At 34.7% G+C, this 16,751-nt stretch overlaps 1 protein-coding gene across 5 annotated transcripts in view; it reads right to left on the bottom strand.

Moving 5' to 3' along the window:
- Positions 1 to 16,061, bottom strand: part of LOC119635880 (Down syndrome cell adhesion molecule-like protein Dscam2) — a 150,868-nt gene extending 134,807 nt beyond the window's left edge. For all 5 annotated transcript variants that reach the window (XM_038030903.1, XM_038030898.1, XM_038030901.1 and 2 more), the window contains exon 1: positions 15,642 to 16,061. In XM_038030903.1, the coding sequence (XP_037886831.1) occupies positions 15,642 to 15,717 (76 nt within the window). In that variant the 5' untranslated portion in view covers positions 15,718 to 16,061. The remainder of the gene's footprint in view (positions 1 to 15,641) is intronic.
- Positions 16,062 to 16,751: the final 690 nt, after the last annotated feature.

The following is a 16,751-nucleotide window of genomic DNA, read 5'->3' as shown; positions in this document are numbered from 1 at the left end:
ATGGCCGAATTTTTCCATTTTTGCAAATAAATAGACGAATTTTTCTGTGAAGTACATTTGAAAAATTTCAGCCTTCTATCTTTTATTTATAATATATCCTGTTTGTTTAGAAAAAGAGAGTTACGATCAGTTTGCGCTCGACTGCGAGCTTGTGCCCTGACCAATTTGGACCATTTTCAATATCAATCTGCGTATAAAAACATCCAGTGCATGTACGAAATTTGAAATCGATACTTTTGGTTTTGCGATCAAGAGGGAGTCAACCTGTGCGCGCGGGCGTGCTTAAATCTGTTCAGTTTCTTGCTTTATTGCGCCCTCGAAGGTTACTTTTGGAAGATTTACAAACATTATAACAAAATGATTATACCTTTATGCTTCAGTAGTGAGTATAAAATAAATGTTGAACATTATGACAAACAATTTTTTATTTTAAACCTTAAAATAAAGAAGAAAACATAACCAGTAAACTTTGAACTCTTGCATGAGCAAAGTGAACAAATACATAAAACACACCCACCTTGCAGCACAATGGTTTTTTGTTAAATGCTTCAGTAAAAGTCATTGACAATGTACATATATGCCAGTAAAATATGTTATGCTTACACAAAAAAAGAAAACGGGCAAGAATTTTATAGTAGAACACTGACAGGTATTTAAATTGTGTTGACAGCCAATGCATACAGATCAAAACGAGTGTTTCTTCTGATTAGGAAGAAAATACTTACACACAAATAAATATTAAGCTATTCACATAAATATGTAGCGAAGGACTGACTATTGTAATGCTTATCGAACGAATATCTTTTTTAATGCAAAATCATAGAAATATTGTAAAAAAATTTGATGCTCAAGAAATGAGTTTCCAACTATGACAAAGCAGAATGCGTTTAAAAAGTTTCTTAAATATTTTTCATTTCTTGGTATTACAACAAACATTAAATTAAATGCTCAGACATTTGTCGGCAATAAATTTATTCGCTACTGAGTCGAAAAAAATCCTCATGATGTGCAAAAATAAACACATTTACTCATAACATAACACCACAACACCATTGAGTATAAAAACTAAAAATAATTACGCAGACTTGATAAAACGTGCGCGATATACGAACGAACGAAAACATTACCGTAAGGTTATTAAATTCATATTCGATCTATATAAGTCGTTTAAAAATAATTATCCAATTATCAGACATCAATATTTCGTAATTTATCTCTTTTCGATCTTGCATCATGACGGGGTTTCCTCGTTCTACACACTTTCTTTCAAGTTCAAGCTGTGCCAAACTTCAGATAGCAGAATTCTTCCATACCACATTATCGCAAAATATAAAAAAAAGCAAATTGCGGCAATCTTTAATATTTTTAGAATGCCAGGAAGCAAAGCAAATCGTTTATAGATAAATAGTTCTATATACTGAATAGCAGAAAATGAATACTACTGCTGCTCTTACTTATTAGAAGTATAAACTGCAACCATCCGCCTAATTGCTCGTCGGGCGGAATTGATATCTTTAACTTGTCAGTTTTCATCCGTCTCCTTATGGCCGGAGTTTCCATTGTTTATTTCTCATACTTCCTTTGTTTGTATTCCCGTAACAAAAAAGAGCTCAGACAGCTTCAGACTTTCGAGTTTATGAACGGTCTCTCAAAGTTTATATGCTTAACTTCTGTACTTTAGATAAAAATGTACGTTGTGCAGGCCGTTATCGTCTATGCAACGTTCATTCAATCTTTCATTCTCCAAAGTACATGCGTTGCGTGCGCTTGCTTTTCTTTGTAGGAGTTCATCTTCACTTTGTTCTCTTGGAAATGTACGATTGTACACACATGCTATATATTCACTTCGTTATACACACATATTGCATATATGCCGACATAATGTGCTTAAATTGAATCAGAAAGACATATACACAGTCGCAGAAATACTTATGGGTTATGTTTATAAAATTTTTCGTTTTGTAACGGAAGTAAACAATTTAAATGCGTGCGAATGTACAAAATTGTACGTAATGATAACACAATTTATTGTAAAACAAGAAAAACAAGGAAGACGGCTCTGTTGACAAGTGAAAGCTGTACACTCTCGTGCAGAAAAGTTGTAGTCCATCTGTGAGGGCTGTAGCCCATTACATCGCAAGAATTTTTTTGCTTTTCTTCTTACATTCGGAAGAGGGTTACATTGTTGGTTGTACTCAGTTACGATCGCATTATATATCATTGCTCGGAGAATTGCAATTATATCTCTCTCCAATTTGCTTTCAATTGTATTCCATTCGCTTTTCATTCAACGCATTATAATTATGCCACTCGATCAGTTCAACTTTTCTGCTCTCTTACGTAGACAACTTAACTGTTGCGTAGCCTAAACTTAACTCATCTGCTTACTTAAGACAACTTCGCTTCAACTGCAGCTTAAGCCAATTGGTCTTCAGCTTAAGCCAGTTGGTCCCCTTGTTTTGATTCGCCTACTCGACTGGGTCAGTCTGTCCTTCGACACTGACTATTTGGAGCCAACTCTTTTACGACTGCCCTCAAAGTTGCCTTTTGGCAACCTTACCATATCCCAATGGGTCTCTCCTATCTACCGTCGTCCGCCTAGTCCTTTACTTAAACCTAATTCTTAACGTAACTTAGCCAAGCGCTCCTGCTTCCGAGACGAAGGAGCTGTGAGGCCAAAGCGTGGAACGGCTTTGAATCCTCACACATCATATGCTTTCTAATTGCAAGTTATAGTTAGGCGCGTCCGAATTAGCTGACTTTAGGGTACACAAGTGACCCTTCGAGTTTTAGTCACTGCCACAACAGATCTGGTAACCGAAAATGAGCTAAACTGATCACGAAATATAGTTTAACCTACTCTTATATTGAAATATACGGCTTGAAGAAAACCCATCACCAACCGCCGGTTGACAATTAAAGCTTTTGATAAGCCAAAGTCTTAAGTAGATTTTCAAAATGTTTTTGAGATGAAAGGAACTGCGAGGATATTTTTGAGACTTTTTAGTTTTTAATCTGAATTCTTTCTTTCCAGAGGCTTTTTTTATAGCCTCTATAAAATCAATTTTAAAATTTTGAACTGTACAACTAACTTAGAATGCCTTTATGCGCGTAAGACCTTATAGGAATATAGACGGAATAGAAACCGAATAAAAAATATCAACATTCGACAATGGGTCAATATTCTAATTATTCAGTACGTTGATGTTTCTCTACATATGTCGAAATGTTTCATATATTTTCAATATACTACATAAATGTCCAATTAATTTGAGAAATAAATATATTAAAATCTTCAATTATTGACATTATTGAATTAATTTTGAAAAAGAAGAAGAAATTTTTCTCATTGATTATATTTACGAGATGTTTTTGAAAAGTTTCAGACCAAAATGAGAAAAGAAATCTTTTCTGCAAGACTCGACTTTGTCCACCAATGTAGTCCCCTTCAACGATCCTCTAACACTTCCGTTGGTGTGCTTGTAAAAATGATTTTTCCATGTGCGCAACGATGTCATCAATTGATCAGAACTTTTTTACATCCTGCAGTCGCTTTCCTTATGCCCCCATCTCGATTGAATATACGATAAACACGCTTTCTGGACATGCTCGTAACCTCTACCATTTCTCTAACCTTAATTCGAATGTCGTCCAGCAACATTTGTTGAACTTAAGCGTTGTTTAAAACAGAGGGCACAGGTTTAGATCGTCTCCTACGTTAATGGTTATCCAAAGTGGTATGTATGGCTTATCTAAAATAATACCGCAGTAAATTATGACACTGAATCCCTTTCCATAGTTCAAAGTAAATGCAGTTTTCAAGAAAACATTTATCTCGACCCGCACCAGCAATTATCAAGCATCACTTGGGCAAAAAGTCTGAAGTGTTGGCCAGCAGTTATTTATACTTGCAACTTATGTATGCAACTGCTGTTGGAAAATTATCAGCCACCCTCTCCTCTTCGCAAATCGTATTTACAAGTTGTATAAAGTATATAAAACAACACACATAACGTATGTATGATATGAATAGAGTCGTCAATTAACTGTTTCTTTTTTCCCTTTTTGATACTATTTCATGCTATTTTTACTCAAAAATGTTTTCCTCTTTTTTGACTTAAGTAAAAATTCAATCAAGGGAAACCAATCTTTACCACTGTTCTACATAAATCTGCTTTTATTTCACCACTAACAGGAATAATCTTAGTTAATACAATTATTAAGAGTTCGTGGTCTACTGGGGTGAAGCCAAAGCTCAAAGGTAGCAGAAATACCTCGAGTTATATCGCATGATCTTTGGGGCAAACTCACTTAAGCATTTTCCGAACATTGAACTTTTCTCACGGAATGTTTAGCATGTTGCACAATTTTGACAAAATCAGATATCTTCCAAATTGAAATCATTTAGTTTTTGCTCTAGTTGCCATGTTTCTCTGGAGGTTTCTTTTGACGGTAACTACAATGCCCATCAACCACGCGTAGAAATTGTAATGGTATTCGTAAAAATCTTTTAATAACATGGGATATGTTTGCTTTCCGCTAAAGGGTCAAGAATCCTTATTTACGCAGTCATCTAACCAAATATGAGCTTCATTCCACTTACATGAAACATACCGATGGATACAGTGTTTTCGTAATAAGTTTTAACAATTCCTGCATGTTCCACAACTCCATATGAAAAAATTTACGTTTCTTTTTGGAATCACAAAATGGACGATCCTACATACGTATATATATATGTACGTACATATATTATATATTTATAACGTATATATATATTTATGAAATTATTTTACAGTTTTTCAAAACATCTTTAAAGAAACTCATGTCATCCACTTACGACATTCGGTGTTTCTCACAAGGGTATACAAGAACGCACATTAGAGTAGTTCAAAAATTATTACATAGTTGTACAAATTATTCTTCTACATTAAATTAACAATGAAAATAATGTTTCATGAAAAATAGTGGCTGAATAAAAAGTTTCAGAGCTCGGCCCTATACGATGTGATAAACTGAATATTGATATACTTTCTAGGAAAAACTAACTTTCAACTTCCACGACATTTGAGCTATTATTTGATTGCGAGCCCACTTAGAGGGGGTTTTAACGTCTGCAAAAATTTGGTGTACAATAACAAAAACGACATGTTTTGAACTTTAACTTAGCGCAACAAATCCAGAAAACATTACAACAAGTATCGAAAAGAATATTTTGAATTTCCATAGCATGAGTAAATTGCTGTCGTCGAAATCTACGAAAGAAAAATCTTTCTCCCGTCAAGTAAACTATGATTTCTGCTGCAAGTCTCTTAAGGATGTTTTTTTTTTTTGAACAAAAGAGACAAAGCTTTGCTATATACGATTAAGATACATGGAATACAAACTACCTCCACAGCGGCTGCCGTCAGTTTAGTACGAACTTCAACACAAAAAGAAAGAGAAACATGAGCTTGTCGTCATGAGCGAAATTTAAAAATTTTTTGATAAATATTAAAATAATGCCCACTCAATATTTATTTCATTATCAGAGTTTACTCCTTAATCTGAAGGCCCCTAACGTAAATCACTTTACATAGCACTGCCTATAGTACGTACTACAAATACATGCGTTTTTATGAGACACACGTATATAGAGAGCATCAATTCTAAAGCTGCGCAGATGATGTCTAACACATATTATTTTCAGAAACACGCATAGACTCATATATATATATATATATATATATATATATACATATTTAGAAAGATTTATAGTCTCTATTGAATGATGTGCTATGAAGTATTAGTTCGAAATCAGATACATAAATGCGGTCGTATTTGGAGCGCAAGAATGAAATGAAAAAGTCATTAACATTATAACTTATAACTTAAGTATATATATATGACTTTGTATATAATATATATATGAAAATAATATTTTGCTTGAATACATTGAAAAATAGTTTTAGGCAAATACTTTCTTTTCATTAAACGTAACGAAAATGTTTTCTCGTCAAACGTATATAACCCGGCCGTTTTTCTTCTTCTATTTCACGAGTTCATGACATCACGTATCATAATAAGTAAGTTGACAACTTTTATTACGGTTCAAAAATTCCTTAACAAAGCTGCATAAAACAAATAAGAACATTATTGTTGGGCAAGGCCAACCATTCAATACCCCACACCATATTATTTAACATAATTCCTATTTTTATTGTAGCGCACAAAAATTATACATACAGCAACCTAATATAGTGCGAGTTTAACCCTTACATAGGGCAAGATCGAAAAATAGGCGTAGATGATCAAAATTTTGTAGAGTTCATTTTTGTATGATGTTACTATTATAGATCAATTTTCACCACCGCATATTAAAACTTACACTTTTGTGCTCTACAAAGGTTCAATTTGCGTGAAAATCCGTATTAGGGAGGGACCTGCAAAATAGGCCGAAAAGGTCCAAATTTAGTACCGTAAAATTTTTTGTTTTAGATCGATCTGAATTTCATGGATTGATGCATTGAAAATTATAGCTTTTTGTCGCATGAACCTTAGTTTTCGTTATATGAGCGGGGCTTCAAAAATTGCCTCAGCCGATCCAAAGTTTTCGTACTAATTTAGAATGCCGAAACACTACTGCTTAGCCAGTTTTCCCGAGAAAGTTTGAAAACTGAAACTCCTTTCCACATAACGACTTTTCAGAATAGGAGGTTATATGGAGAATGGTCGAAAAAGAGGATCGATCTGAACCATTTTCAATAGCGTTCGTCATTGACGAAAACACATCGCTGTACCAAATTTCATCAAAATATTTCAAAAGTTGCGACCGGTAGCTTGAACATATATATGGACAGACATCAGACGGACAGACAGACGGGCAGAGGGGCTTAGATCAGCTCAGATCCTGATCGATTGGTATATTAAACGATGAGTCTATTTTCTGCGTGTTACATAAGTCCGCACTATCTTAATATACCCTGAAACATAAGTGATGTACGGTATAAAAATGCTACAAGACATTTTATTCAAACTTCACATCGTTAGCCACTGCTTTTTCCATGTTTCTAGAAGAGTACGAAATATACGCTAAAAGCTATAGCACATCAAGATAACCTCATCATAACTAAAGTTTGAATTTGGCATCAGAGATATTCCTCTACATCCTCCGGCTTGCATTACGATTTCTTACCTATCACCAGAGTATGGCGGATGCATTCATTTTGCTAAGACGATTACAATGCATACAGGTAACCTTCAGATACCCCATAAAGGATATATATTCTTGATCAGCGTCGAATTTTGAATTTTGAATCGATTTAAGCATGTAAACATTCTCCTGGTCGCAAAAATGAAGTTATTGGCTTCAAAATCGACAGACACAATTGGTTGGTGTTGGAAATGAACCAAATTGGGCGAATGAGGCCAACTCTTTATAACGTTCGGAACTAAGCTTCGAAAAGTCCATAAAGTGTATATATTTTGACCGGTGTCGAATTTGGAAAGCATCTACGTATGTTCGTCGGTTTGTCTGCCCATCAGTACGCCTGGTCAACAGTATGGTATCTTTGATAAGCATTCTGCATTTCGCGCAAATGAGCATGTGCTACAAATGTGAAGATGGCCTAAACCATTCACAGGACACGCCAAGAAAACAACAAAAACTGAAAACACCTTTTTTGCATGTGTTTTGCCCATTACGCCTTTTGTTTCTTTGCTTTTCTTTATACTTTGTAATAGTTATTAATAATAATAATAATATCTGCTTCCAAAGGTCAGTTAAATTCGGCCGTTAATTTATTTTGGCTGAATGTCATGTGTAAATATAATAAACAAAATAAAATAAATCAAAACAAATAGTGCCCTTTGTATGTAGGGAGCGCATATTTGGAGCGATTTTGGTGATGGGTCCTGGTCATGGTAATGAAATTAGTGTTTCCTGATAGATTTGACCGCCCTTTAAGACGTATCAGAAATCGGCCGATGCTTTAATTGGTTAACATGTTTTATAACTAATTTGGTGTCGTATGTATGCGGGGATGTCCTTGTAATAATGAAATTTGGTTTTTCTAAAAGGTTTCGGCGGCCATTACGAAATATCATGCCTGCAGTTGCATGAATTTGTTAAAATCTTTTATATCTCATTTTACATATTGTAACAATGTAAACAAAAGCTGGAAATTTTGATGTTTTGACGTTGACCTATAAAAATTTTGACAAAAACGGCAACACACACACACACACACAATCACATTCATTTTTCGCCACCATACCAAATTTCAAAAAATTGTTAAAAATAGTTCCCGTAAGCAGAATTTGAATTTGTTTAGTTTGTCTGAAAGGTATTTTCATGTAGATGTCCACAAAAATATTTTACGTTGTTTAATATGAACGGAATAGATTTTAAAACCAACTATATCTTAATTTTAATTATTTAACTCTCTGTTAAGGCATTAACAGAGTTATGTTAAGAGTTATGGTAGGGTGTCTTTGCTAGTTTAATTCGAATTTATCTTCACACCCTAAAATTGCACTATACTCTCCGCTACTAGTACTACGCTATACTACTGTTATAACAAAAACACTGAGTGACCTGCTCAAGAATGGATCATAACCGTAACGACTTAAACGACAGAATATTAAAAAAGCCCAAAAAGTTGACAAGATCGGTTTTACCGGTGTTTTGCAGAAACATATGGTTGGTTACCTATCGGTGATTGTATGTGATCGCAAGCAAAGTTTTTCCAATTGCGAAAAATCCACTGCCAGTCCTAGGTTAAACAACTCACGCTAATCTTGAAAATTGTTTATACAATACACTTAAAAGTGCTATTTAAGAAAAATAATAAATAATAAGTAAAAACATTAAAACGAGGCATAGCCCAACAATCCCACCTTACACAGCCTACAGTTAGCCATGTATCAACTTTTCAAAATAAAGCGGAGTCCGACCTGAAACATATTTAACAGCGTTCGTCCTTGGGCCGAAATATATCAGCATACGGAATTTCATTCAATGTCTCGAAAATTGCGGCCTATAGCTTGAATACAAGAAAACAAGGCCAACAGAGGAGCAGACAAACTTAGAGCGATCCGAAATCATTTTCTGAATCGATTCGTGTAATAAAATGTTATTCTGCATACATCCCCACAAACTTAATATAGCCTTAAACGATTAGGGTGTGGATTAGGGTGTATAGAAACACAATCAATGCGACAGACGATATTGTTATTATTAATTTAGCCATCGAATAAATTCTAAGACTAAAGTCTTAAAACACTTGCATATCTAAGGCTAACGGCTTTATTGAAAACTCTACCGCACTTGAGATTTGACCCCACGACCATTGAATTGTTTGCCGAGACTCTTTGCTTACTCGGCCACTCAGGCGGATAACAGACCGAAAATAGAAAAATAAATCTCAAGCAAGAAGAAAAAATTTTAATTTTTGAAATTAAATTCACTTAAAATAATAGTTCATTTTTCGCCTTAAAAAGCATTTCAATGTTTTACTTTTTACTTCAATTTTTCCACATAATGCTTCCATTCGTCTTTCATTAGATTGAATTGATTCAGTGGGGTCATCATTCAATTAAAGTTCATTAAAATCGTACATTGTGCTACTTTTTATTGTATTATGATTTGTCTACCGATGGACGGTAACGAATGTGTTAGATTCATTCGTCAATTTGTGACTAAGTAAAACCAGTCAAGGTTGTAATCAAATTAAATCTACATAGTAAGCGAAAAACTGTGGAGAAATTTTGATAAAAAGGACTTGAAGAATATGTTAAAAATAAGCTGAACCCGACATACATAAAAACTAAAAACAATTACCAAACGCAAAATTGTTTGCAAACCTGTACCAAGCAATCAGAAAAATAAATGTGTGCTTGTTTGTAAACACATCTCTAGTCGGTTCTAGAGTCATAAATAATATTCAATAGTTAACTTAAAATCATTATAATAACCATTTAGGAATTATTGATGCGGTTACCTTTCAATATTGTGCAAAAACAGACTGTAGCGATTAAAATTATACATAGTAAGTAAGGAATGGAAGAGAGTGGCTTCAACCACGCAGTGTGAATAATAAGTCCTACCTTACGCTACGAAATACATATACGATATAAGTTACTTGCGTCCGCATGAAAGCCTTCAGAAAACAAAATTTTCAAATATAGTCCATCGTTACGGAATATGAATTCCGTGTCGAAAGAAACCGGTTCATCCAATATTCGCATTTATTCCTTGCTCCGATACGATGTTTGTAACCCACATCGAAATCAATGCATGAAAGCGCGTCGTTTTCGTGACGTTAAATGAAATTGTGTAAACTTTCGACAACTGTTTTATAAACGATTTTGAAAGCAAACCATAAAGCAATTAAGACCGATCCAGGTCATTCTAGATAAATGCTCAGTTAATGCCCAGCTAATGCTAATAATAAATTTTGTTTTGCAAATGGATATGGGCAAGTGAAGCCCCCATTCCCGCCCTCTCCCATCTCTTCCTGCATCGTCACATTTCCGTGCTAGAGGTTCATATACTATATCAAAAAAACTTTGCAGTTAGTACACCATTTATAAATCACGTGACGATTACTGTGCTCACATATATATAGACGCCACGGGCCTGGTCAAAGAAAAGAAGAAATTATATTTCATTCGAAGGCCATTTACCATTGCCGCTACTTGTACATCCGCTATTGCATCCCAATTAAGAGCATAATAAATCATTTGACAACATTTACAGTTCATTGATGCTTTGAAATCGGATCGTCACTAACAGCTGCACATTAAACGAAAACAAGCGAAACGTCATTAAAGGGAGATAATCTAAGTCAGACAAGTAGTATTTTGTGGTTGAAGTGTGATAAAAAGAAGGCGAAGATCCCCAGAGAGTGTAAGGACCGCGTATACGTTTATGATATGAGCAGTTTTGATTACTAGAATGATGAACGATTTAAGAAAATTTTCGCATTTTTGCTCAATCTAATTATTTTCATGAGGACTATCCAAACCTTGGAAGATCTCCGGTATTATACCCGAGCTGTCACGAATCTATTTGCAAAATATATGCAGAGTTTCTTATCTCTTCCTTGATAAATTTAAAAATTAAATTTTATTTTCATTTTGCAATTAGGTGACGACATCATATTTGCCTATGGACGAGTTAACCGCAATATATTCAACAAGTATACTAAATGTAAATAATGTTTTTATTGACATCTTTTTGTCGTACGAACGTTAGTTTTAGTTATGTGAGAGGGGGTTCAAAAATTGCCTCAGCCAGTCTAAAGTTTTCACACCAATTTAAAATGCGGAAATACTACTACTAAGCCATTTGTGCTGAGAAATTTTGAAAATTGCAATTCTTTTCCATACAACCACTTTACAAAATAAGGCAATTATATAAGGAGTGGTCAAAAAAGAGGACCGATCTGAAGCATTTTCAAGACCTTTCGTCCTTGGGTTACTGTACCAAATTTCATCAAAATATATTAAAAACTGCGTCCTGTAGTTTGAACACCAACATACACAGACAGACATTAGACGCGCTGAGAAACAGACTGACGGACAGATAATCTTATATCAGTACAGATTACGATTCTTAATCGATGGGTGTAATAAAACATGGGTCTATCTTAAACCCTTCTGTGTGTTACATACGCTCGCACTAAGTCAATATACCCTGTACCAGGTGTGGTGTACATGTTTCCCCAAATTAACAGCGAAGAAATTTATTATTATGTAATCCAAAGATGACAGCAAGCAAAAAAAATTGTTAAATATTTAAAACCAACAAGCAAACAAAGATTAGGGAAATGGAAAACGTTATTTACAATAAAAGGAAATAAGTGCAAAATTTTACAACAAACTAAAAGGCGATATGAAGTTAAAAGCGAACTTCTAAAGCTGTATGAATTTTACAAAACGGAAATGAGGGCTTCATAAGTCATTGCCATGAAAATAAGCGCACTTATGAGTACTTATACGTTTTCATAGCGTAACTGTTTTTTTCTTTATAAATTTGAATACGGTCTCTTTTTCTAATACTTTGTAGATGCATACATACATACATATATATATATATATATATATATATTTATATATATATACATATGGCTGGCCAATGCAAATGCTTGCAAATGAAAATAATTGAAACGATGTGAGAAAATTAATTTCGGCCAAGCAGCCATAGCCGAATCTTCTGCAACCACTTCCTTCACCCAAGAAAAAAAAGATTCAAATACCGATTGTCTAACATCGGGTGGGCAATGTTTTTTCACTTTTGTCTAGGCACTGTAAAAGTACCTGCAGAAATTGTTATCGTTGCATTCGTAATTTATTGTAATTTATAAATAATAAGGAAATAATCCAATAAGAAGGAGTTGTTTTTAGTTTACATTGCATTGTAGGCGTGTCGCCTAATCCAATTGGCTTGCTTTCAATACCAACCTGCGTGCAACAATTTGCAATGTGATAAATACACTTCCAACATGGCGACTATAGTAGAAGTACAAGCTGCATCTACACCTTGAGACGAATGTTGGAACCTATAAAGTAACTAAGCGGAAACGGATCTTGAACGTCTTAAAGTAAGAAAGTCGACAGTAAAATTACATGCAAAGTGTATTTCTTCAGAAAAGTGTCGAGAGTTTTTAAGTCAAAAATTCCGTTTAGTCGTTACGTATATGCGTTAGTGCATGAAGCCAATTTTTTCCCACAAAGAATCGCCAGCGAATTTTGGGGCTAACAACAGCTATTTTTACTACATTTGGTGCACATTTTTTATGGATAAATGTACGAAATGCATAATTAATATTTGCTGATCAATGAAATTTTAAAAATTTCGAAAAAATATAAAAATAATCTATTCAAAGTAAAGTCTTTAGCCAGAATAGATTAAAAAGGCCAACGGACATTTTAGACTGGTTTTAAGAAGAATACTTTTTTGTGTATCGTCATAAGAATGGAAGCTCTGTTCGAACAAATAATATGTCATCGATTGTTACCAGCGTTAATCAAAAGTAGAAATGTCTACTGATGACAACCGAGAGGATAACGCGTTCCATATTGCTGTTGCTAATGTGTCCTTGGCAGGTTCTGTTATGTGAAACCGATAGTCGTCATGTTGAAAAATCTTAATGTCGTGAGTTTTAATAATAAGATGGCGTATAATTATCAGACGTTTTTAAACGATATTATCAAACGTTCTTGAACATGATTTATTATGAAAAAGGAAAGATAAAAATGCAACAGTAAAGTTTTTAAATGATTAATCCGTAGTCGTAGTCACCGCGTAGTCACTATCTACTTCAATTCCTATCCAAGCTTTTTGAGAAGACGAGCGATGGCCCGCATTGAAGTTGTCCGCCAGCATTCGAGTTATCAAGCCTCCGTTCCCTTCCAAGGCTGCCAAAAGTGCCTAATCGTCGAAATCTGACTTCCTGGCTTCCAAGCTAGTGTTGCCAGATTTGAAACGGGCCAACCATTGCCGGCGTCGACTTCCGCGGTTTGTGCTCTCACCGAAAAGTTCGCTGAGATTGCGAAATAACTGCGCTGCTTTCTAGCCTTTCTCAAAATGGAACAGCATAGTATGACAAATATGAGTATGATTATCGACACGTATTTTTAGAACGTAAAAGTAGAAGGATGTTTTCATTCATATATTTATAAAATAAAGCACTTCTGATAATTATGCAGCAATCTAATATATTGCTCCCGTTTTTGGGCTCAATGACATCAGTCGGTAGAGTTCTGTGGTGATTATTGAGGATAAGCAAACATATATCGCGGCCAGCTGACTCCCGATGAAGGCTGGCCATGTATACTAAACTATGTCGTCAACAATAGTTCGCTTAGTCTGCATCATAGTTATTTGGGCTTTGAATATCATCCATCCCTGGTGATCAACACTATTCTTCAAGTTAACTGATTGTAGACGTATATGTTCACCAAACGTCCCGTCAGCACCAATTATGTATTAAACTCGCTTGATTAGTAGCGCACCTATTATGGAATGAAAAATTCGCCTTTGTTTTCAACGTAGACTGAGATCGACGAAAATTGTAAAAAAAAGGGTATGTGGTAAAGAGGACAATTGAGATATGAAATTGGAATTGAAAGTCACGAAGAAATAACTAGAAACAAGCAGAGAAAATTCAACTGTGGACGAATCTTACAGTTGCACTTTACAAGCAATGAGCAAAATAAGCGGGTTTGGTTTTTAAAAGGAGAATTATTTCCATTTTACATTGTACTGCGGGCGAGTACCTTGATCGGTCATTTTGAAGCGCTCGATTGGTACCTTGGTTGGTCGTGAATAAAATCTGCCTTCTGACCAGCTTGAAGCAGCTGACGACCCGCGATCCTCTACCAGTCCACCCTTATGTAGCGTCAATCTGATCTTTCTCCCCGTTTGTACAGCGTCATCTATGACCTTTCCACACATTATAATCTATGTAACCCATCTTCCTCTCGTTATCATTCTCATCAGAAACCGTTCGATTTGGTTTCGTTTCAGCAATGGTCCGCAGATGGACATTTTATTCATTCATTTGCTATATCATATGGTGCTCAGAAATCGAGCTTCTGCTTGAATTCAGTCTTAAATCAACGGTTCAAAACTGGGCCTTTGAGATAAGATTTAATTCAGGTCACAAGGTCAAATGTACTGGTTTTCTCAATTTTTTGAAGAATTGTTAGGACTTTATTTACGATTGGTGAATCAGAAGGCAGCACAGAAACGAGTGATTTCCATATAGCATCTTCGCTATGAATTCGACGAATATTTTGAGAAGCTTTGTCGCTTTTTTTGTAAAATGATTTTCAAAAAGCAGTTACTTTTGACAGAAATAAGAAAGTCCTTATTTTTTATGTTCTTAGCTATAAACAATTTTATAGATATTTTTAATCTAAGACATATGACTATCTTCTATAAGATAAGTGAACAACATTGTAACTTTTACTGATAGACGCAGGAAATGCACCCAGACTTTATATGATTACACCCCAGATATGAAAGTGTAAATTTTGTGTGCTTCCTCGAGCGTTTGTTGTTCCTTTTGACTATCCGGAAGTAAAACATCACGCCGGATATGGATTTTGTGGTTCTTCGGACTTCTGTGAAAAAGTACTCTCCGAAACCGTCAGCACTACCCGCCTCTTCCAAGTATTGAAGATTTTTTAAAATTCGGTTTAATCAAAATTTGGACTTGGCCTTGAAGTTTCCATTTAATACAATTTTTAAGGCATTGAAGTTTGCAGCAGCGGACAGGCGAGTTGAAAGCTAGTTTCGTGACTCTATTCCACATTGAACGACAAAACTAACATACGTCTTTTTTGTTGTCTGATTGGTTTAAAAAAGGCAATGGTAATGCGTTTTACATGAAAACGATATGCGTGGAAATGTTCTAGTTTTTCTGCTTGTTTTTGTTTGTTTTTTTTTTTCTTTCTAAGTAAACACAGGATAAACAGCAGACAGTAAGTGATATGGAAATGAAAGCATGTTTTAAAAATGAATGAGAATAGGAGATATGTTGACTAACTAGAAAACAAAAAAAAAAATGTTTAACTTTTAATCTACTTTTAAAAAGTAACGCGTTTTACGTGTGTGTTTTAAAATTAATTAAAAATTTAAGTGCAATACTTACAATAAGCCATCAGCATAGCTAACGGCGTTAACCATTTTATTATGTTTGCCAAATTATCCATTTTAACGTTTATCATACGCCTCTTACTGCGCTTAGTATCAAGTATATTGGAATTAAATTATTTTTCGAATTTAATCGAAATTTTTTTTTATCTTGTTATTTTTTTGAAGTTTAAAGGCTCTCTGCTTTAATTTTTCAAGAAACACTCACTAACACACACTATCGCTTTTTCACTGTTAACGCCCTAGAAAGACATTTAACAAAACATATTATATTTAATTATACTTTTACATGCCCATGCATATATATAAAAAGCGCAAAAACATAAGAAGTTCGACGGGGAGGGAGATTTTGTGCGTTACGACGACCAAATTCACGCTTACACACATTAAGCACGCACACAGGCAAATATATATAGACAAACCGTGGGTGGAGTGCTAGAAAGAGATAAGAGAATAAGAAAAGAAAAAATTAATATTTCTTTTTGTTTTTATTTCAATCACACACTATATAAACAATAGATTAAATAAGCACTACCAAATGCAAATATATGGCTTAAGGCATATATATGAAAGGCGGCAATGTTTCCATAACCAAATAAGATTTAATTGTGTTAAAAAATAAACCAAGCAAATCTTTGCAGAGTTCAATACCTTAAATCTCACACCAAACAATAAATACCAGGGACGGACAAATGCATAATTCGTACATCCTTATCACGAGCAAGTGCTGCAGCGTTGTGAAATGAGAAAGTGCCGCTAATAAAAAAAATTTCTGAGAGTCTCTTACCGTACGTCATCCTTTCTAACTTTTGGAATGGAAAAGTCTTTGTAATCGAAACTTTATAAGCTTCTATGCCCACCCCGAAAGGGTAGTAGGTTTTCACTTCACGGACGTCGCAAAGCATACATATACAAAGTTCTGACTCTGACCGCTAGTCTCTGTGCTTATGTGTTCGCCTGTATGTTGTTGCGACTATGCTGGGATAGAATGATGCATTTTCGCATATAAAGTCCTAGTTGGTAGCTACCAAATAATGTAAAAGGTTGATGTGTGATCCGACAACATCGACACTCTACCAAAAGCTCCATAGCGCCATAAAAATTTATA

The sequence above is a fragment of the Glossina fuscipes genome, unplaced genomic scaffold (genome assembly GCF_014805625.2).
Source record: "Glossina fuscipes isolate IAEA_lab_2018 unplaced genomic scaffold, Yale_Gfus_2 27, whole genome shotgun sequence".
NCBI lineage: Eukaryota > Metazoa > Arthropoda > Insecta > Diptera > Glossinidae > Glossina > Glossina fuscipes.
Note: the sequence above shows the minus strand (reverse complement) of the source record. Positions and strands in the feature narration are given on the sequence as shown.